The 22,358-nt window shown below is 49.7% G+C and overlaps 1 protein-coding gene across 1 annotated transcript in view; it reads right to left on the reverse strand.

Moving 5' to 3' along the window:
• Positions 1–22,358, reverse strand: part of CSMD2 (CUB and Sushi multiple domains 2) — a 580,815-nt gene that overhangs the window by 223,993 nt on the left and 334,464 nt on the right. Inside the window, exons 11-12 of the mRNA XM_053576806.1 lie at positions 19,648–19,751; positions 16,219–16,331 (exon numbers count right to left, since the gene is read on the reverse strand). Of these exons, the coding sequence (XP_053432781.1) occupies positions 16,219–16,331; positions 19,648–19,751 (217 nt within the window). The remainder of the gene's footprint in view (positions 1–16,218; positions 16,332–19,647; positions 19,752–22,358) is intronic.

Below are 22,358 nucleotides of genomic sequence, written 5' to 3' on the forward strand. Positions count from 1 at the left end.
AGAGTGCTCTAGTTTTTGGATATTTCCATTCTGGGAAGGTGGGTGTACATTCTTGGTGGTTCCCTGTCCCAGGAGCTAACAAGTCCCAGTGTTTGGAGATTTCCTTATTGAACTTGACCCTGCATCTGGATTACTAATCTGGATTACCAACAGGTTGTACGTAATGGAACAGTCCATTTCTGGACAGCAAAGGCAAATACAAGACAACACGGCAGCCCATTCTTTCTGCCTGCCTTTGTCCCAAACCAGAGATTAAATGAGAATAAATATTCATGACCTTCTGATGTGGAAGTACTTTCGTGAAGATATTTTTTAAAAATTCAGTTTAAGGCAGTAACAGCTAAAAAGAAACAAATGACTCATTCAGGATGCGTCTAAAGTTCACTTGAGTCAACAGTGGTGAGTCAGACACGGAGTGGGTTCCCTGAGATACCTCCAGGGGCCAGGGCTCAGTGTGCAGGAGGGCTGTCCACCTCTTGGGTATCAGTCAGGATTCAGATGCTTCTGGAAGGGAATCTGTCCTGGCCAAATCCCAGGAGTTTTCTCCAGAGTCACCCCCACTTTCACCCACGCTATGCTCAGTGCTGTGAAAGATGAAGGAGGTGGTGGGGTGTGGGGGAGGAGGGAGAGGAGTGTGGGAAGGAAAGGACCTCTGCTCCCAGGGAGGAGGGCAGCTTGTAGGAAAGGAAGGATGTGATGAAGGAAGTGCCAGACAGTGAGGTGAGGCCTGGGACAGCCCTGTGACTTGGGAGAGAGAGACCTGGAGTCATCAGGGGAGGTTTTTGGACACCTTCCCAGGGATCTCAGGACAAAGGAACCCTGGCTTTTCTGCAGACACCATTATGAGCTATCAGGAGCTCTCTGTCAGGGACGATTCTGCAAAAGCTTTCTTACCACCATCGTGGGGCTTCCATGGGCTGACTGGGGTAGCCTATGTTAGCCTCAGGCACTGCCACATACCGATGAGCTTTTGGCTATCACATTCATGTTAACCCCAAAACTAGGGCACCTGCCCTTTGTTAAGAGCTGGCAAGACAAGGCACTCTATATAGCTGGGATTGCATGAGTGAGTGTGTGTGTGACCTAAGTTAAACATTGAGGGTCCTCCAGTTTGGGGGTGGGGGTCTGTATGACCACACACCAAGTCCAAGGAATCTCAAGTGTGAGCAAGCCCACCCCCCGCCCCCACACCCCCTTGGCCTTGCCCTCTGCACGTGCCTGCTGCAAATATGTCTGAACCCCCTGGGAAGCTGGCTTTGCTCCCATGTGGGTGGGGGAGGGAATACACTGAGGCCTTCCAGGGAAGGTGACACCTTTGCTCCATGTCCCAGAGCTACAGGGCCTTTGAAGGAAAGGAAGAAAGTTGACAAGGGGAGGCAAGCAGGAGGGCCCTCCTTCTTCCAGATGTCCCCAGACATGTTCATGATGCAAGATCCTGGGCTGTGAGCGCTGTCACTGTAGTCGTTCTGAGACCTGGTGAACATTACCAGGCATTTGATACAGGACCCAGATTTAAGATTTCCTAGCAAGGCCCATGTTGAAGGAGAGACCCGTGTGGGTACACTTGCCTGCGTCCCTGTATCCTCAGCTAGTTGGAGGCTATGGGGACACCCATTCTTGGGGCAGGAAGGACTCTCCCTCCCAGTGCTCCTGCTGCGTAGGCACTGCCCTGTCCACATGTCCACACCCACCCAATTTCTCTTACCATCAGTGCAATCATGAGTATATTTATTTATTTATTTATTTTTATTAAATCATAGCTGTGTACATTGATATGATCATGGGGCATCATTCACTAGCTTTACAGACCATTTACCAAGTTTCACATACACCCTTGTAAGATGCACCCCTGGTGTAATCCCACCAATCCCCTTGCAATCATGAGTATATAGTAAGCACCTACTGTGTGCCAGTTCTGGTGCTAGACACTTGAGACCTGACATGTCTCTGCTCCTAAGGAGTGAACAGACCAGGCAGAGGTGTTTATGACACAGGTGATTCGTGCTATAGAAGTACACAGGGAAAGCACCAAACTCAAACGTGGAGGATCAAGCTGGGAACAGGGTGCGGAAAGTGAGGCACTGGCCTCACATACAAAATTTCAGGAGGCACCAGAAACTCAGTAATCAAGACAAATAGTAACTGGGTGCAATATTTCATAAGAAGCCACAATTAATGCTTTAATATAGATTAAATCCAGTCTACAATAAAGAAAAATTCTAACATTTAAAGCAGCATTTTTCAACCTTCTTTATCTCACGGCACACTTGAACCTCTAGTTAAACTTCCATGGCACACTTAAATTATGTTGATTTTTAAAAAAGAGTTAACAAAAAAGAATATACTTACTGTGCTTTGAACTTCTCTCAAAAATAATTTAGTTATAGATTTTTTAAAAATGTTTGCGGCGCATCTAAGATCCTCTCACCCACACCAGGGTGCTGCGGCACAGTGGCTGAGAGACACTGATTTCAAGGAAGCCTGGATCCTACCCGCCACTTGGAGGACAACTTGATGCCACTTGGCTCACCTCAGTCCCAGCCCTGTCGGAGCCTCTTTTTAATTCAAATATTGATTTGTTTTTAATCATGAATATTTTACATTAATATTGATTTTAAATAATTGCGTTAAAACATTACTTATCGTAATTACTGAAAATTTTGCCCCCCTTCCTTAAACTTTAGGCCAGCGAGTGCCTTGCTCACCTCACCCTAGTCCCAGCCCTGGGTCAGGGAAGGCTTCTTGGAGGAGGTGAGGTCTAAGATGAAGATTGAGGAGGAGCTGGCAAGGTGAAAGGGAGAGCAGGTCAGAGGGGAGAGGAAGGGCCCTCTAGGTGGAGGGAAGAACCAAGGTCAAGTTCAGGAGGTGACACTGTAGGACTGCAATGGAGCAGTGACAATGACCACCTCCCAGTTATTATCACCACTGACTCTTTTTTTTTTGGAGACAGAGTCTCATTATGTCACCCTTGGTAGAGTGCTATGGCGTCATAGCTCACAGCAACCTCAAACTTTTGGCCTTAAGCGATTCTCTTGCTTCAGCTTCCCAAGTAGCTGGGACTATAGGTGCCTCCCACAGTGCCCGGCTATTTTTTGTTGCAGTTGTCATTGCTGTTTAGCTGGCCTGGGCCGGGTTCGAACCCACCAGCCTCGGTGTAGGTGGCTGGCACTGTAACCACTGTGCCACGGGCATCTAGCCACACAACTGACTCTTAGTTACATAACTAGTAACTCTTGCACTGATTACATGTTGGCAGCCACCTTACACTGATTGACTGATTTTGTCCTCATAGTATCCCTGTGAGCTAGGTTCTATTCTCCCCATTTGAAAGGTGAGAAAACTGAGGCACAGAGATCTCACCCAAGGCCACAGAGTTAGGAAGCAGTGGATCTGACAGCCATACTCGGTTGCGTGGCTCCTGGGCTCTCAATGCCTGTGCCACACCACCCTTCTGAGTACTTTCTACAAGATGAGAAGAGATGAGGCTGGGAAAGGCATGAATGATCAGGGCCAACTCACAAAAGGGCCTGTGCAATCTACAGAATGGACTTTGGCAGAGGAGGGGGGATCAGTGAAGGGCCACATTCTAATTAGCATTTAAGATTTTATATTTGAGAAAGATTCCCTGACAGCTGCCCCCTCTGCTGCCAGAAGCAGCGAGGCCATTGATTCACTCAACAAACATTTGAATACCTGCTTAGCGTGAGTCACTGTGCTGACACAGAGACATGATGGAGACCAAGGCACACACCAGCCCTGCCTCCGGGAAGCCTCCATTCCAGTGGGAGGCTCACAGTAATTTGGGAGGTGTTTTGACGGCATCCTGGACTGGGCACAGACTGGAGAGAGGCAGGAAGGTCTGGGAGGTCTAAAGCAGGAAGAAGCTGTAGTTCATTCTGGGAGTGGGGCCATGGGGTGAGGAGAGGCAGGGTTCTACAACGCCGCCTGGAGGGCTCGACCTGGGCACTGGGTTGTGCTTTTGCCCCAGTGACAAGTGTGCAGTTCTGAATGGAGGTCATTGGTAGGTGCTGGTGGAACCTCTAAGTGGAGTTACATAGTAGAAAGTGGCTTTAGAGATCTAAGGTCAGGAGAGAAGTCTGATGATGTAGAAAGTGAGTTCATTGATGGTAAAAGAGGCTGTGAGAAGGGGAAGACCAGCACCCAAGAAGAGGAGCAGAGGTGCCAGGACAGGAAAGTTTGAGACAATGTAGAGCCCAACAGAATGTTAGACTAAAATCCGGAGGATAGCAGGGTCACGGAAGCTCAGAGGAGAATGAGTTTCGATAAGGAAACCAACAGCCTCCATTGCTGCAGGGAAGTTTAGACAGGCTGGAAAAGCAGGTTAGTGAAAGGAGGTCACCGTTGGTACTGGCGGGAGTAGACTGAGTGTAATGACAGTCACCCCACGGCAGGAGGAGGAGGAGGATACAAGAAGAGCAGATGACTTTGGAAATAAACATTCCTTGCCAGTGAAGAGGGAGAGAGAAATCAGGTTGCATCTCATGAGGGGCATGGCTGGGGGGAGGTTGTTAAAATGGTTTTAAGATAGGAGAAGCTTAAAAGGGGGTCTGGGGAATTAAAGGGATAAAAAAGATCATTGGGACATTATGCTGTATCATGCAATTCATCCCCTCCAACCTTGATCACTGGAATTCTTTAATAAAGATTCAAATTATAAAAAAAAAAAAAGATAGGAGAAACTTGACCATATTTAAATGCTAGAAAATAACAAAAGGTGGGGAGAGAGATGGGTAAGGGGGTACTGAATGGTCAACTGAAAATATGAAGAAGGTGGGAATTTCCCCCAGTCTGAGCAGGGCTGGCTGAGGGCATGGCTGGGCTTGGAGAACAGGAAGGATAACAGTCTAAGGAGCTCAGGGTATTGTTGAAAGGAGGGAGGTGTTAGCCAAGGGGCTTGGGCAGGAGCAGGAGGGATGGGGGAATAGAGCTCAGGGGCAGGCTGGGCAGTGGGAGCAGAGGGAGTGTCGGGGCTAGGGCTGGGACTTCAGAGGGGTTACACCGGAAGGTCCTGCTGCAGGCAGGGTGCAGTGCACTGAAGAAAAGTGAGAAGGTCAAGGCGAGAAACAAGGACATGGCAAGACTTGGAGTAGAGAGGAAGGGCCCTGTGACAGTGGTGGGAGGGCAGAAAGGGGCAGAGCAGCAGACAGCAGGTCAGAGGGGAAGGATGGGAAGTGCACAGTCCTCTCTTAAATGTCAAGTTCATTGGATGTTTTGACATGAGCTGCTAGCACTGAAGGGAGCTACAGGGTTAGGGTGACCTTAAGGGGGCGTCAGGTTCAAGGGAGAATTTGTCAAAGAGGTCTAAGGTGCAGGGGGATGTGTCGACCAAAGAACCAAGATTTGATGGAGGGGAGAGGAAGAACAGAGCTGGGTGGGGTAAGCTCAGGAGCTCTTGCTAGGAAGATGGAGGGGGCTGGAGGCTGGTTTCTGTCAATCAGACCCTTCCTGTCTGGGCCTGAGCCTTCACTCCAAGCCCAGCATCAAACCTGTTGCCCACACAGGGACGGAGACCCCCTGTCTTCCTGCAGAGGGCCCCCAGTGCCCCACTGCCCAGCCCGGAAGGTGGTTGGCTTCGGCTCTTCTAGACAAGTGCCGGCCAAGTCTGACGTCAGGACCCAGACATGCAAGTAGATAAATGGAATTCTGACTTGGACAAAAATCACACATGCAACTTCCTGTTATCTGGTTTAATAGAATTCCATTTCATAAATGTTTCTCCTCTCTCTCTCTTTGCTTTTGCCTACCAAAATACATTGGGAAACATGACATGATTGCTTCTAAGATGCCACAGGATTCTGTCATGACTGGGCTCTGCCATTCGGTGTATTTGCGTTGCCCTTTCTCGGCTGTTTTATCCCCATCATCTGTGATTGCCCTCACTGTCTTCTCCCCGAGTTTTTCAATTCCAAATACTAAATTGGAGTCCTCTTTTATCACCACGTCTGTCCAGATGGGACTGTATCGTGGGTCCCCACAGATTCACTGATTATTTAACGTGCTCCGAGAAGAGAAGCCAGCCTGGGAGGAAGGCGGACCTGCCCTTTCAAGAGGGGGACCTCAGCTGCTCCTTCACTTTCTGTTTGTCCCCTCCACCTGAGCGTCCCCTCCTCCCGCTCTTATGTGGCTGCTTTTCACATTGATAGACTTTAGCTTAAAATGCCACTTAATAAGGGAAGGGGAACCTGCAGCCTTAAGGCCACATGTGGCCCTCCAGATTCCCAAGTGTAGCTCCTCAACCGAATTCCGACTTCACAGAACAAGTCCCTTTACTAAAAGGATCTGTTCTGTAAAATTTGGATTCAGTCAAAAGGCCTCACTCAAAGACCCAGAAGGCCACAATTTCCCCCAATCAATATTTCCCTTTTCCTTTTCTTTCTTGGCATCCCATAGCACTGATGGGCCCCTTACAACTCTCCACCTGTTCACTCAACACATATTTTATTGGCTTGTGTCCTAGATGTTGGGGGTAGGACAGTGGATAAAAGGTAAACATTTATTCCCCTGGAGCTTGCTGTCTGGTTGGGCTTAAGGGATGAGCTGATTTACCAGCTCAACCCAGGTTGGCCCCTTTTTTCTTGTTTTCTCCACTCCTTAGAGAGTAAGCCCCATAAAGGCAGGCATGGATTAAGTTTTGTGTACCCACTGTGCACACACCACTGTGTACACACTGTGCATACACCACTGTATACCCAGCACTCAGCACAGTGCCTGAAACACAGGATATTCTGTTTAATGCATGAGTTTTTCCATTTTTGCATGAAAACTGTGCTAAATGCCATGGTAAGTATAGAGCTGCCTGACCCCTGGCCCCTGCCCTGGGGGAACTCATAGTCAGGTGGGTGCAGAAATTATTCCAATACAAATGATGAGGGCAATGGAGAGGTGTGGACCTGACCACATGCTTGTGGGCCAGTAGAAGAGGTAGCTCTGGCCTCTGGCTGGGAGCACTGGACAGGCTTCCTGGAGACAGTCCAAACCTGGGAATCAGCCTGGGTTCCACCTCCCCTCCCCAGACCCAAATGTTGCCTCTTGCTCCTAAAGGCCCGGCACCCTCTGCTCGCCATCCCGTCTCTCCCCACCTTAGGCCAGCCCTCACAGTGGCTCACCTGGCTAGCAGGAGTGGCCTGGTGGTTCCCCTGCCTCTTTCCTCTATTCTACACTCCACAAAGCAGCACAGATGGCTCAGAAATAAAAATCTTATCCTTCCTGTCCCCTGCTCATGGATTCTTTCTTCCTCAAATCTGCAGATTAAAACCCTAACTCCTTGGCATGGCAGGACCCTCGCCTACCCCTCTCTTCCCTCCCAGCCCAGCTTCATCTTCGGGCATTACTGATCCTGACGTTAGCACACGACACAACTGAGTGATCTGGAAGGAGGTGGTGTAATACAATGACAACAAGGGAGGGCTCTGTTGTCAAACGCAGGATCCTGGCTCTGACTCCAAGGAGCAGACCTTGGGCACAGGACTTACTTTCTCTGAGCCTTAGGTCTGTCATCTGTAAAATGAAAATGGTCATAATAACAAGGTTGTTGTGAGGATTAAATGAGCTCATATCCAGAAGACAGTTGTCAAGACGTCCAGCACGGGGTGCGTGAGCACTATCCCTGCCGCTGTAGTTTGCAGAGCCCAGCCGGCTCTCACATGGCTCTCACTCGGCTCTTGCTATCTTTGCTTCCTGAAGCCAACACCCCCTGCTTGTCTGCCAGACAGAGAATCATCTTTCAAGAGCAAGTGCGGTCCCAATCTGGGATCCTCCCTTGAATCACCCAGGCAGACTTAGGAGCTCTTCACGCGCTCCCCCCCCCCCCCCCCCCCGGCTCCCTGGACACTTCTGTTTTTACGGCCACAGGGCGGCAGTTTGCGGCACACACTTCTCTCTCTGTGGTTCTGTTTCTCTTCATTACATGGTACGTTTCTTGAGGACAGTGATGGTGTTTTTGAAATGCCTACACCCTGGGCTCTAGTAGAGTGTAGGGCACAGAGGGGGCCATTCAATACATGTTTGAGGAGTGACGAGGATGAAGGAAAGGAGGGAAGGAAAGCGGCAGAAAAGAAGAAATAGAGAATGGAAGCATAGTGTTGGGAGAAAAGTTAGAAGCTCAGTGTGGTGGGAAGTTCAAGTGATGGTGCAAAGAGAAGAGAGATGGCTGGAGAGATGGCCAGAGGGGGAACATGAAGGGCCTGGTTCCGTAGTCATTTCAACGCTTTAAACAATTAAAAACATTTTTTTTTTTTTTTTGGTAGAGACAGAGTCTCACTTTATGGCCCTCGGTAGAGTGCCATGGCCTCACACAGCTCACAGCAACCTCCAACTCCTGGGCTTAAGCGATTCTCTTGCCTCAGCCTCCCGAGTAGCTGGGACTACAGGCGCCCGCCACAACGCCCGGCTATTTTTTGGTTGCAGTTTGGCCGGGGTGGGGTTTGAACCCACCACCCTCGGCACATGGGGCCGGCGCCCCACCGACTGAGCCACAGGCGCCGCCCAATTAAAAACATTTTTTTTAATTGAATTTTTTATGTTATTTTTGTTTAGCAGGCCCAGGCTGGGTTTGAACCTGCCACACCTACTCCCTGGGGCTGTCATTCTAACCACTGAACTATGGGTGCCCCCAAGTCATTTCACATCTATCCTATAGGTTGCCAGCTCTATCAAGCCAGGGTCCTGTTCCTTCTGTTCTTTGCACCTCCTAAGCCGAGCCCAGTGCTTACTTACGCCTAGTAAGCACTCCAGACCTGTTTAATCGGCTCAGACTCCTAGTGAGTGATGAGGACATCTTTTGGGCATTAGCACACCCCCCTGGGAAGGCCCAGACTTCCTGGATTTCCTTAGAACCACATCCCACTCTGTTCCTCAACTGCCGGTGGGAAGGGCACTGGGAAGTGAGAGACTCTGTATCTCTGGGGGCTGCTGCTCTCTCCGCTCGTGATTTCCAAAGATGGGACGGAGGGATGAAGTGGGTGACAGTCTCCCCTCCCCGTCTCCTTTCCCCAACATCGTCATGGGTCTGTTGCTGGCCGAAGGAGTTTGGGAACACACATGACTATGGACATTTAGGTAGCCTCCAAGCTGCCTGTATTAGCCCCAAACTGGAGATTCCCATTTGCAAAAGTCTGTGTATTTAAGGAGTGCATCTCATTGACAAATTACTTCCTGCCAAGTTTTAACACTCCGGCATCCTCTCCTGTTTGCTGCCCCGGCCTCCAGGGGCCAGAACAGACTGGATGCCACTGGGTTTTACCGAGAAGAGCCAGTTGCTACTTGTATCCAGCTGCATTTTAGCTTCCAGTGCCTGAAAAATTCTAAAGGTATCATGGAAACTCAGTGGGTGTCTGAGGAATGTACCTGCTGTTGCTCCTGGCCAAGGTTGGAATGTTCGGGGCTTACAGCTCCTGGGGACCAGGCAGGCAGAGGTGTGCTGAAAATAACAGTCGTCTGCCAGAAGGAAAGGAAGTGTCCCAGAGGGTGGGGGTCAGCGACACCGGCTGGCTGCCCTTGTTCCTCCTCCCAGCCTGGCTCTAATACCACCTCTTCCAGGAAGTCAGTAGTGCCCACCCCTATGGTGGCGCTCTAGAGAAGGGGTGTAGCCCTGCCCGCATGGGGTGTGTCCGGTCCTCTTCTGTTCACTTGCTCTCAAGGTCTATTCCTGCGGAAGTTTTAGCCTCAATCTATCTGCATCTCAGCTCTCAGGGATGCCCCACAAACTCTTTCATCTTTCCAGCAAGTCTCAGTTTCAGACATCAGCTCCTCCAAGGAGCCTTCCCTGATGCCCTTGAGCGAGGTGAGCGCCCGCTCCTTGTGCTGCCCCATCTGCTAGCACTAGCTCTACCCGAGGGAAAACAGATTGTGAATTAGGAAAAGGCAAAGCCTGTCTTGTCCCTGTCGCTTTGGTGTCCTGAACAGTGTCTGCTACACATCACAGGGCCTTGGAAAATATGGAATGAACAGATGAGCTCATTTCTAACATGAGTCCCCTAGCCCACTGGGCATCCCTTCTGCAAAATCTCTACCACTTCACTCCCTCATGTCTGCAGGATCCAGGTCCCAGCTCTTTCCTCCCCCTGGGCTGGCCGCCCGGAATCAGTATCAGCCTGCCAGATTCCAGACTCCAGTGAGAAAGCAAGGAGACTTCCAGATTGATGTTAAGACTTGTTAGCAAGTTGTGTGTAATTTTATAATGTTTCTGGTAAGTGCTAATTGCCTGTTCCTTAAATATTTCTTATTCTACTGGGAAGCAAAGCAATTGCAACTATGAATGCGTTCCCCACAGCTGGCTGCCCCCGTGGAGGGAGATTGAGTTTCCAGGCTCAGACTGCTCAGATATTGATAGATCGTGAGTCCCCTCCCTCACCCAAACCTGAGATGGTGATGAGCAGAATTGGGAGGATTTCTGAGAATAAATGCCCCAATTCTTTTCCACTGGGGCTCATAATTTTAATGAGGAGGGAGGGGTGATACTGCAGTGCCATCTGCCTGCCCCAAGGTAGCATCTCTTTGCCCAAACTGGGGCAGAGGGGGTACGGATGGTGATGTGGCCGGGGGGAGAGGTGGAAACGAGGGACAGATGAGGTCTCCACCTCTAGATGCCTCCTGCCATCTTGTAGAATACCGGCATCCCAGCAGCCTTCCCAGCCCTGAGCCAAGATGGCGGTCTTGTGTGGTACTTTCCAGGAGCTGGAATAACAGGAGGGCTGAGAGGGGGTCAGAGGTAATTCTGAAGCTTCAGGCAAGGCTGATGCAGGTTGGGAGAAGAGCTGCAAGTGTGGGGATGCAGGGACGAGAGCAAGATTTCAAGGGAGTACTTACTAAGTGGCAGGACCTGCCCTGGGGGCTTCACTATGCTGAGTCCTCAAGAGACCCCGGGAGGTCACGTTTATCAGGGAGTCAAAGGAGGAGCCTGATTATAAACTGCGCCTGTCCTGTACAGGGACAATACAGAATGCCATGGGCTTTTGAGCACCATGAGGAGGTGAAGTGGCCAAAAGAGACTTAAGAGGGTGCTGAGGAGGGTGAGTCTGCCCACGTAAAGAGCTACTATGATTCAATCTGCAAGCTTTTCAGAGCGCACACTCGGTGCCAGGCACTGGGTGAGGTCCTGTAGCACTGGACAGATTAATAAACTGTAATTTCTGTCTTAGATAGATTCATAGACGCCAGAACTAGTTTAGAATAATTATCGTGGAGAATGTCGGATGCAATGTGAAAAATTCAGTACTTTATCCTAAAAGCGATAAGAAGTTGTCATTTACTTTTTTTTTTTTTTAAGTAGGAGAGAATTGTGCCAGATTTGGATTCTGGGAAGATCACTGTGCTCCATGTGGCAGGTGGGTGGGGGATGAAGGGAGAGGACTCGAGATAAGCCTGACAGGTAAGGGGACTGTGCTGTCACCCAAGTGAGGGTGATGGTGGTGGTGGAGGGTGCTCAACCAAAGCAGAGGAAGAGGAGCAGGAGGCTGCAGAGGGAGACTGCCAGCCTGCAAGCAGAGTTAGAGGTGGGACCGGGACGAGAAGGAGGCAGAGATGAGGCGAAGTGAGGGGCTGGGCAGTGGTGCTGTTCATGGAGACAGCACACAGATGCAGGTTGTGCATGGGGGTAGGTTGGCAAGCTTGGTTTGGGCTGATGCTATGGACTAAATGTTTGTCCCTCCCATCCCAGATTCATATGTTGAGGCTTTAAACCCCACTGTGTATTTGGAGATGAGGCCTCTACAGAAATAATTAAAGTTAAATGAGGTCATAGGGCAGGTCCCTAATCTGAGAGGATTGCTGTCTTTATAAAAGAAATACTGCAAGTTCAGCCAGGTAAAAACAAAAGATATAAAGTCTCTGTCTTTTTAAATGGATAACTAGTAGACCGTTCTCCTTAGTAAAGTATCTCAAGAATGGAAAAACAAATATCCCATGTATTCAATACTAATTTGAAACTGGCAGATGAACAACTACAGGCCCACAGGAAAGAAAACCACAATTAAATTCAGGTAGGAGGAAGAGGAGAAGGGGCTCAGTAAGCTCTAACCTAACAGGTACAACATAGCGGGGTAGATGGCACACCTCTTGGGCGAAATACTCAAATACAATTCGGACTTTTTGTAACAAAAACATTGTAACCTAATCGTATGTACCATCATATTAATCTGGAAAAAAAAATACCGCAGAACTTGCTTGCACTCCCTGAGAAAAGGGCTCGTGAGGACATGCAAGCCAGGAAGAGAGCCCTCACCAGAAACCAAATCAGTCAAAAACCTGATCTTGGACTTCTAGACTCCAGAGCTGCTGTGTAAAGCACCCAGGCTGTGATATTTTGTTGGGGTAGCTGACTACCACAGCTGGGTTGGGTTCAGGATGTCTGGGGGAAGTTGTGTGAAAATGTGGGATAGGTAGATGGAAACACAAGTTGGGGACAGAGGCACAAGTCACCAGGTTTATGTGAAGCCGAAGCCATGGGAGTAGAAGTGAGCAGCTGTGGAAGGCCCTACAATCAGAGGGCTGAAGGCTGAGGACTGGCCTGAGAAGGGGCAGTCAGGAGCCTGCAGAAGCTGTGGAGGAGGACCGGCTAGAGAGGTGGAGAGAGCCAGGAGGCAGGCGAGACATGCTGAGGGAGCAGGATGGGCAGGGACACGGGGTCACATCGATCGCCATGGGGCCTCACCACGGTGGTGTGAGAACATCAGAACAGTGGGCTTCACCCCTCAGATAAGAAGCCAAAGATGGGACGGAGAAGAAGACAAAGGTGAGTCTACCCAATTTAACCCTTCAAAGGTTCTTCTTCCCACTGGGTCAAGTTCAAAGGCTTTATGAGGCCTTCAGGATGTCCGTAAGTTGGACTCCGCCTCCTGGCTCTTCTGTCTCCACATCCTACACTGTACCCATGGGGGACTACCTCACTCTGTGAGCATTGAATGAGATGAAGCAACGCCTTTCGATCTAATGCTTAGTCAGAATCCCCTCTCTAAATAAGTCTTACAAAGAGCATAAGAGAAGGAAGGAGAAGAAACGGAGGCAAGGCCAGAGCCCTCTCTCCTGGGCATGCCCCACATGGGGTGGTCTCGGTGGTCCCCAGGGGTGCTCTAAGTCTTTTCATGATACTGTTGGAAAATCCTGAGCTAATGAACATAGAGTGTCTGGCACACAGTAGGCTCTCCACAAATGTTATGTCCCCTTCTTTTCCAGTGAAATCACACCACACCAACCTAACTCCTCTTTCCCACATGACCGCTCTTCCAATATTTAGACACAGCTCTCCAGTCTCTTGAGTTTACCTACTTTCTCCCCAAATAAACCTTTAGGGTCATCAACATTTCTCACAGGGATTGGCTCAAATCCTCTCCTTATCCACCTCAAGCTGAGGTCCTCACATCTAAGCTTCATTCTCTGACGTTCTCCCAAGGCAAGGCTAATATTTTGAAACTTAAAACACGGCAGTATTTATCCCCACTTCATCTTATCCTACAAATTTATCCAGCAGCTCTACTGCATCGAGATCTTCCTGCACTCTGTTTGCTGAGTGGTGCTGTCATCTCTTTTACGTTCATGCTATTTACGTCTTATCCAAACCACTGGCAAATATGGACAGATTAAGGGCGTGCGGATGACATGGGCTTACTCCTCTCACTTCTGGGAACATTCGCTGCTGAACATCCATAGAATTTCAGAAATGGGGGGAAGCTTGGAAACTCTGCCTCCAAATCCATACCCCTTTCCAAAGTAACGAGTGAACGAGTTTGGACCCCAGTGCAGGTCGCTTGAATTCCTGCCTGGTGTGTTCTCTCTGCTCCCCAGCTTATGTGCAAGCCATGCACCAGGACATTGAACTACCTAGGTACAGATTCATTTGCTACTAAGTACTCTGCGATTTGCATCATTTCTTATATTCACATTTTTTTTTTTTTTGAGACAGAGTCTCACTATGTCACCCTCGGTAGAGTGCTGTGGTGTTACAGCTCACAGGAACCTCAAACTCTTGGGCTTAAGCGATTCTCTCGCCTCAGCTGGGACTATAGCTACAACACCCGGCTATTTTTTTTTGTTGCAGTTGTCACTGTTTAACAGGCCCAGGCTGGGTTTGAACCTGCCTGCCTTGGTGTATGTGGTTGGCATCCTAACCACCGAGCTATGGGCGCCAAGCCTATATTCACATTTTTAATCTCACAATCTTCACGGGACCCCTGTGACCTTGTCATGTTAGTATCTCCATTTCGCAGAGCCAGGATCTGCCCTCAGCATTTGTCACCCGTAAGTGTTGTCTTTCTGCCTCACCTGGGCACGGGGCTTCCTAGTCTTACAATAGTACAACCATCTTCTTCACCCCAAGGGACATCATGGTATGACATGGTAGTGTAGGAAATATGGACTGGCCTCTTGTTATTGGGTTGAATTTTTTCCCTCAAGAACATATGTTGAAGTTATTTATTTATTTTTTTAAGTTAGGGTCTCACTCTGTCATCTAGGCTGAAATGCAGTGTCTAGATCATAGCTCACTGCAGCCCTGAACTCTTGGGCTCAAGCAATCCTCCCACCTCAGCCTCCTGAATAACTTGAACTATAGGTGTGTGCCACCGGGCTCGTTTAATGTTTTTAAAAACTTTTTGTAGAGATGGGGACTCTATATGTTGACTAGGCTAGTCGTGAACTCGCAGCCTCAAGCAATCCTCCTGCCTTGGCTTCCCAGAGCCTAGCTGGACATGGTACCTATAAATGTGTCCTTATTTGTCCTTAGTCTTTGCAGATGAATCGAGTTAAGATGGGGCCACAGTGGAATTGGTTGGGCTCTTAATCCAATCTGCTGGTGCCCTTATAAGAAGGGGAAAGAATGAGGAACAGGAAAGTGTGTGATGACAAAGGCAGAGACTGAAGTGATATAACCTTGGCTACAACCCAGGAACACGATGGACTGACAGCCACAGTGAGAAGTGAGGAAGAGGTGCGGAAAGTTCTGCCTAGAGTCTCTGGGCGGGGCTGGGGGGTGGGGCATATCCCTGATGACACTGACATTTTGGACTTTCAGCCTCTAAACCGGTGATTTTCAGCTGGTGTACTGTAAAAATTTTTAAAGATCATTAATTACATTATTTTCAGAAGAAGTTCAAAGCACAGTAAGTATATTCTTCTTTTTTTTTTTTGATCAACGTAATTTAAATGTGCCACAGAAGTTTAACTCTAAGTTCAAGTGTGCCGTGAGATAAAAAAAGGTTAAAAAAACATGGCTCTAGCCTGTGGGAGAATACGTTTCTGTTGTTTTAAGGAACTTTGTTAGGACGGCATTAGCAGATGAACACACCTCTTGTACCCAGTTTGGAAACAGAGCACATGTCCCAGAGCAGAAGAGCTGTTGGTAACCTGCTGGTGGGGACTGGGTATCTGAGCCACAGTCTCCCTAGCAGCCACCTAGTCATTCTCAGGACTTAAGGTTCACTTTGTTGGTAAAGCCTCGCCTGACTGAGCCTCGCCTGACTGCCCCCCAAAATGATGGCTGCACCCTTCTCTGTGCTCCCACTGGCTCTTGGCAGAACTATCTGGCTTTAACACATCATGCCTCTTCCCCTCTGTCTCACCATGAGAGGCAAAGCCCAGACCTGGTGCATCCGTCCCTCTAGCATGGGTCTGGTGTCTGGTACCTAACAGGGGCTTCACGATTAATTACTCGTGGAATGGCTTCTCCTTCCCTCCTTGTGGGGACTGGTCTTAGCAGCCATTGGCCAACCAGCAAGTGCCCAGAAGGGTGATGGTTGTGGCATCTCCTGGGCCCCGGAGTTTGCAGTTCCCTTAATGCCTGTTCCCAGCGAGAGAGGAAGACCTTTGTCAACATCCTCCTCAGGCCACCCACACTGGGGTGTGTCTGTCCCTAGCCCTATGCACACTCACTCACTCATCTCCTTGACACTTAATTAGGCTAAAACTAAGTAAGGCCCCCTGAAAGACTATATGAACCAGGAATGAATGGGGGATGGCACTGGGGTATGTGCCTGGTGCCGGGTACCTAGCATTTTAAGTGATTTATTCCAGATAATCCTTGAAACCAGCTGGGAGGCCCAGTGAACAAGGATGGAGGCAGGGCTCAGAGAAGCTGAACCATGTGCCTCAGTGAAACTAGTGCAGGACAGAGCCAGGATTCAAACCCAGGGCTTTCGGATTCCAGATACAGAACCCAAGTCTATGGCTGCCAGGACAGAGTTCATATGGCTCCCCGACAGCAGTTACCTTCGTAAGAAGCCTTGAATCCCAGGGAGCTGCCGCTGCCATCAGTCTGGAAGAGGAGCCACATTTGATGGTTGGTGCTGACAATCAGATCTGGGACTGATGTACCTGTCAGGCTGGCAATAGAGAAGATATTTAGAGGCGTTGACCTAAGTAGAACAATTGCCCAACTTATGACATTAAAAGGACTATCTATGATACCCAGGTCCACTGAGGGGCAAAGTCTGGGCCCCACCGTGTTAATGACTTTGGAGCCCAGTGTTGTGTACACCATGTGCTGGGAGGACTCACTGCCTCTTCACCTTGGCCACAAGCAGAGTTTGAATATCAACTTTGACCCACTTGCCCAGATCTCTGGGTTCACGAGGGAGACCTATGTCCATGATGAGATCTATGAGGTAATCATCATAGCATGACATAGATCACAAGGAGACAGGGATTGGATAGGGATTGTTGGAGCCAATTCTAATCAAGGGGGTGCCCATGCTCTTGCAACCTTTGATTGCTCATGTGAACTGTATAGCAAAAAGGACACCCCGAAAGGTATCTTTGCGTGGGTTTCCTCTCACAGAAACTCAGTTTCCCCAGTTGGAACCCAGTCCATTCCTTTAAAAGACATACCTCCTTCCATTCTAGTATGAGAAATAAGGCTTAAAGTATAGCATCAGCTGAGGGCCATGTTCTTTCTGAAAAAGGTTTAAGCCCTGGGAGGATTCTGTTCCAACTCACTAAACCAAGCACCAATGTGAGTCAGACACAGTGCTGACCAATTTCCCGCCCATTATCTCATTTAATACCCTTGTCACCAGTGAGAGAGGGGTGTCATCAACATGGGACAGATCAGAAGACAGGTGAAGACTAGGTAGTGGGTTGCCAATGTCAACCTGATAGAGAATGGCAGAGCCAGCAGTCTGCTTGCAGACTGGGGTTTCCTCTGGAAACCTGGCTCCCTCCTGTTGACATGGGACAAATTACCAGCACAGAGGGCTGCAGAGGTGGCAATTGAATTAATGGGTCTTAATCTCTGCTGGGGTTTCAAAGTGTAGGGGCCTATTGAGTTGGCTGTAGAGAGGTAATCATCATAGCATGAGTAGCAGGGAGGTGGAGCTAGGATAGACCACCTGGGATACATACAACAGCCTGGCCCGGTGACATCCTCGAGGCTGAGGTTCTGACATTCTGTAATGAGTAATGACTGAGGCCAGGCCTGTACTGGCTCCTAGCTCTGGGATAGTGGTGAGCGATGGGGCCGGCTGAGGTCTCTGCTTTTCCTCTGTTTAACCCAACTATGACAACCAAGGAACCCAACCATTTTGCATGTGTTTCCCTAAAGGTTTGAGATCAATTTTGGCTTAAAGACATCTGGGTGGTAGTGGAAAAGCCGATGAGCTATGACAACACCTGTTGGGAGCTACTCAAACTATACTGCTCCAGACATCTGGATCCAACTTCTACCTCTTCCTTTCATCTGCTATGGGACCTTGGGCAAGTGGCTGAGCCTCTCTGAGCCTTTTCACTGCATGCTACATAAGGGGATTATTTTGTATAATCAAGAGTCTTTTCAGCTCTGATGTTCTAAGGTTCTGTGTCAAAACAGAATGGGATAATGAGGGAAAAGAGGGCTGGGATCCTGGCTTCTTGAGCACACTAGGCTTATGCACCATACAGGTCAGCAAAGTAGGGCAGAGATGAGTGACGGGGATACACCAAGAGAAGGAGAGAGTGGGTGTGATGTACAGTTTCATGGTCAACCTCACTAGGCCACTGTTACTTGGTCAAACATTATTCTGGGTATTTCTGCGAGGATTCATTTGGATGTGATTAACATTTAAATCTGTAGACTGAGTAAAGCAGATGCCCTCCCCAGTGTGGACGGGCCTTGTCCAGTCAGTTGAAGGGCTGATAATAGAGCAAAAAAGTAGACCCTCCCCTGCTAGGAGAATTCTTCTTGCCTGGGTGCCTTTGATCTGGGGCACGGACTTATTTCCTACTTTTGGACTTCAACTGGAACATTGGTTCTGCCTACTGGTCTTTGGACTAGAATGGCATCATTGACTGTTTTGGGCCTCCACCTTGCCAACTCTCCCTGAAGATCTTGGGACCTCACCCAAAATCACACGAGCCAAATATCTATTTATCTATCATCAATCTATTATCCATCGATTACCTATAATCTATTATCTATCTATCCACATATTACTATCATCAATCATCTATCATCAATCTATCCATCTATTACCTATCATCTGTTATCTATCTATCCACATATTTCCTTCCCCCTTCCCTTTCCTTCCCTTCCCTTCCTTCCTTCCTTCTTTTTCTCCTATCATATATCATTTCCTACTAGCTATTTCTCTGAGGAACCCTGACTACCACAGTAGAGTAGCCAGGAAGAGGAATGGGCTCATATTCCATGCCTTTGTTCTGGGAGATCCCAAGTCCCAGCCATGTACCACTGAATGAGATGAGTCACATATGGCCATTTCTCACACAGACCTGGAACCGGAGGGAGAGTGCCTGGAGCTAGCCTGGCTGGGAGGGGCTGTGGCATGGGGCATGGTCCCTGACTAAAATCAAAAGACAAGAATTCAAGTGCTGCTTCTGCTAGCAACCTTTGGGCCTCAGTCTCCCTACCTATTTAATGGGGATAATAACACCTTCCTCACAGGGTTGCTGTGGAGCTCACACGAGGTAACTAATACAGAACTCCCCTATACAGTACCTGGGTGCATAGGAGGTGCTCAGTGTCTGTGACTCCCCACCTCCTTCTTGCAAGGGAGATGGACCAGGTCAGGCCTGCCTGTCCCTGAACTAGGCCACGTGCCCTGAAGGGAGCCTTTCCTGGCTTTCACATCAAGCTGTCAGGTGTGAGCAAAGAGGAAGCGAAATGTCCTCCTCTTTCTCCGGAGCACAGGCACAACATCTAGAATCCCCAGGACAGCCTGATATTTTCCTGTCCCTTGACTGTACCATGTCATACTGGCCTGGCTCAGCTCAGGAAGTGTGGTCGCTATGTCTGTAAGGGTCTGATTACCAGATGGCTCTGAGCAGGCAGGAAGATTAGGAACACACTCACACTGTCCCTGAGTGAGGTCAGGCTGCCACAGGAAGATGTGGCCCACAGTGAAAACTGTGAATGGCAGCAGACTGCCGGCGGAAAGCTCCGGCTCCTGTGTAAAGCCTCCATCTCCTCTGCCTCTGAGACACTGCTCATGCTGCTCCCTTTCTGTGTGAATTCCCAGTGAGAATATGCCCTATGCTCTTTTCCCCCTGGTTAGAGAAGAGAGAGGTGGAGGGGTTGTTGTGGAAGCCAAGAGCACTGCAGGACGCTGCCCTTGGCGCAGTAAGGTCTGGGACCAGATGGGACTTGGCAAACCCATCCCATCATCCATGGCCACCCCACCCTCCAGATCTCATGCCCACATCACTTACACGTAGAGAACTGTCTTCTGGTCCCCATCCTGCCCACCGTCCCCGACCGTCAGGGTGTCATAGCCCCTCTCCAAATCAAACTCCTCAAAGGCGAGCTTGATCACCTGGGGGCAGGAGCACAGGGTTAGGAGCAGGCTGTGGCCCCGAGGAAGCCTTCCAGAGCCTCATTAGGTCCTGATGCCCAGAGCCACTGGTGACACCATCCCCCCTACCATTGACCATTTCTGTGCCACCTTAACATGTGTGACTATTTCCCTCCAGGCTAGACAGTCTCTGGAGCCCCCTGATGTTTCTGAAGATGTTCATGGCACATCTGGCCAATTCTAGAGGCTGTCACAGCAACCGGGCACATCTGGCCGACCGCGAGATGATTAGATGCCTTCTTCATGCTTTAATGCACAGAAGTCCCCCTGGGCTTAGTGGCAATTTTTCAAGCCACATGTGGAATCTCAGCTCTTGTGCCCCCAGGGACCTGTAGGAGTTTCTCTTAGCCTCTCCCCTGCCTGTCTTTCTCCATCTTTTTTTGTTTGTTTATTTGTTGAATAAATGAAATGTTTTCAGAAGGAGATTTCGACAAGATTCCTCCCTCTTGTTTTAATCCTGCCTTCCACAAATATTTACTAAAAGCCCTCACCATATGCCAGGGGTTTTAACAGTGAGTACGACATGTTCCCTGCCCATGGTGAAAAGGGGAGACAGACAAATAAACTGATAGTCACAACACTGGGGGTGACAGATGCCATAGGGGGAAGCAGAGAGGAGCCTGCAGCTCACCTAGCCTTTGGCAGGGGAGGCTACTTGTGATGATGGTGCCTGAGAGAATTCTGAAGGCTACAGAAGACTCCACCATGCCACAGGGGGATGCTGGGAGAGAGAGGTGGACACTGACAAGGAGTCAGACCCACAGGGCCTGAGTTATGGCAGACCCAGAACATTCCAGAATAAGTTGTTCAGTGTTTGTTGACTGCAGATCTAGAAGCTGGACATACCTGCCAGCCACCTAGCTCTGGGGGACAGCACGGCAAGGCTTCAGTGCAGAGTGGTGACACAAGAAGGCTCAGAACTTGAAAAATCTGCCAGGAGCTTGGTCCAACCCCCCCCCCCCCCACACACACCCCAATTGATTTTTTCCCTGAGGGAGGAGCAGTGGAAGAGTTTTAAATGGTTATGGGGACACACTGCGTCTGAGAAATAGCTGCTTGTGAGGAAATGACTTGCAGGAGTGAAGTGGGTGGTGGGGACAGCCCTGGGCTTTGGAGGTTGTGCAGGTAACCAATGGGACAGGAGTGATGGGGATGGAGCAGGGGGCAGGTCCCAGAGGTTACGTAGGGCTTTGTGCCTAAATGGACATGGGGCTGAGGAGAAGAAGGGGTTAGGATGAGCTACAGGCTTTTGGCCTGGGCAACTGGGGGTGTGTGTGGGGGGTGAGCCATTCAACCTGACGGTCATTTTCACTCCCCCAGTGAGGTGGCTGAAGTTGCCCTTTGTTTTGTGTTCTACAATTCAAGGAGTACAGAATGCCTATGGATATTTTTCCTACTTGAGACTGATGCCTTCTGAAGGTTTCTCCACCCAAAGTGAAAAGCCCGGAGCCAGGGAGCCTGTAGAGGCTCACCCCAAGGTGCTTTCTGGTCTCTCAGGGGCAAGCTGACGCTGCCACCGGCTGATAGCCTGGGTAGCACCTGGCGGGGCCCCTCTGCAGCATCTCTGGCTAATAGTGATCATCCCGAGCACATCAGTGAATCTTCAGATAGACACAGGGGAAGGCGGCAGGGGTCACCGCTGCTGGGAGAGAGGGAGAACCTTCCCCCTCTGGGAGGCTTCCTGGGGGAAATGAAGCCAAGCCTGGGTTGGGAAGATGAACTGGAGTTCAACCAATGAATGCGGAAGGTCCAGAAGCTTCCACTTTGGGTCCAGAAGCTTCTAATTAATTAGTAGTTGTTTAAGTGAGAGGGAAGCAGAGGGTGGTGACATGAGAGAAACAAGAGCCAGATTACGAAAGGCTGTCTGTCATGCTAAGATTGTTGGGCTCTGTCCTGGGAGTTGTGCAAGACTCGTAAGTAAGGGTATGACATGAGATTTTTGTTCTAGGAGCCATAGCACTGAGGGATGGTTGAAAACATGGAGGCCGATCCCGGGGCTGCAGCGACAGTCTAGCTGAGGGAGAACGCGGGCCTGCAGCAAGCAGTGGGTGGGGTGGATTCGTAAAGAGGAGATGGAATTTAGCTGTCGAGAGTGAGCGGGGCTTCCTTCTGAGTTTCCCATCCAGAATATTCCCTGCTGGCTAGCAAAGCATCATCACCAGATCTTTTGCTCAGGCCGCTTCCCACCTCTTACTCTCCACAGCCCTGCAGTACAGAATGTGTCCTGGGGTCTCATTTCCTCTCATGACACACAGGAGGGGGCCCCTGCACCTGCTGACCTCTGGCTCCACCTGGCTGTGTAGCCGTCTGAGCTCTGGGGGCACTCCTGCCATGGTGGCCCATTCCTGACTCTGCTTTCCATAGGCTCTTCCCTCTCCTTTTTGCTCCTCTAGCAAATTTCTCCTCCTCCAGCTCTCTGTGGTCCTAGCTCTCTCTGACTGACCCTGCCGCAGGGAATGCTCTGGCCCAGCCTTCCTCTCCCTCCATCTCCGTCCTTACCTGTTGCCCTGTGATTGATCTGCTATCTTACTCCTCCACTGCCCGTGCCCACCTGGAGTGCTGGGCTCA

This window comes from Nycticebus coucang, chromosome 22 (genome assembly GCF_027406575.1).
Source record: "Nycticebus coucang isolate mNycCou1 chromosome 22, mNycCou1.pri, whole genome shotgun sequence".
In the NCBI taxonomy this organism is placed as follows: Eukaryota; Metazoa; Chordata; class Mammalia; order Primates; family Lorisidae; genus Nycticebus; species Nycticebus coucang.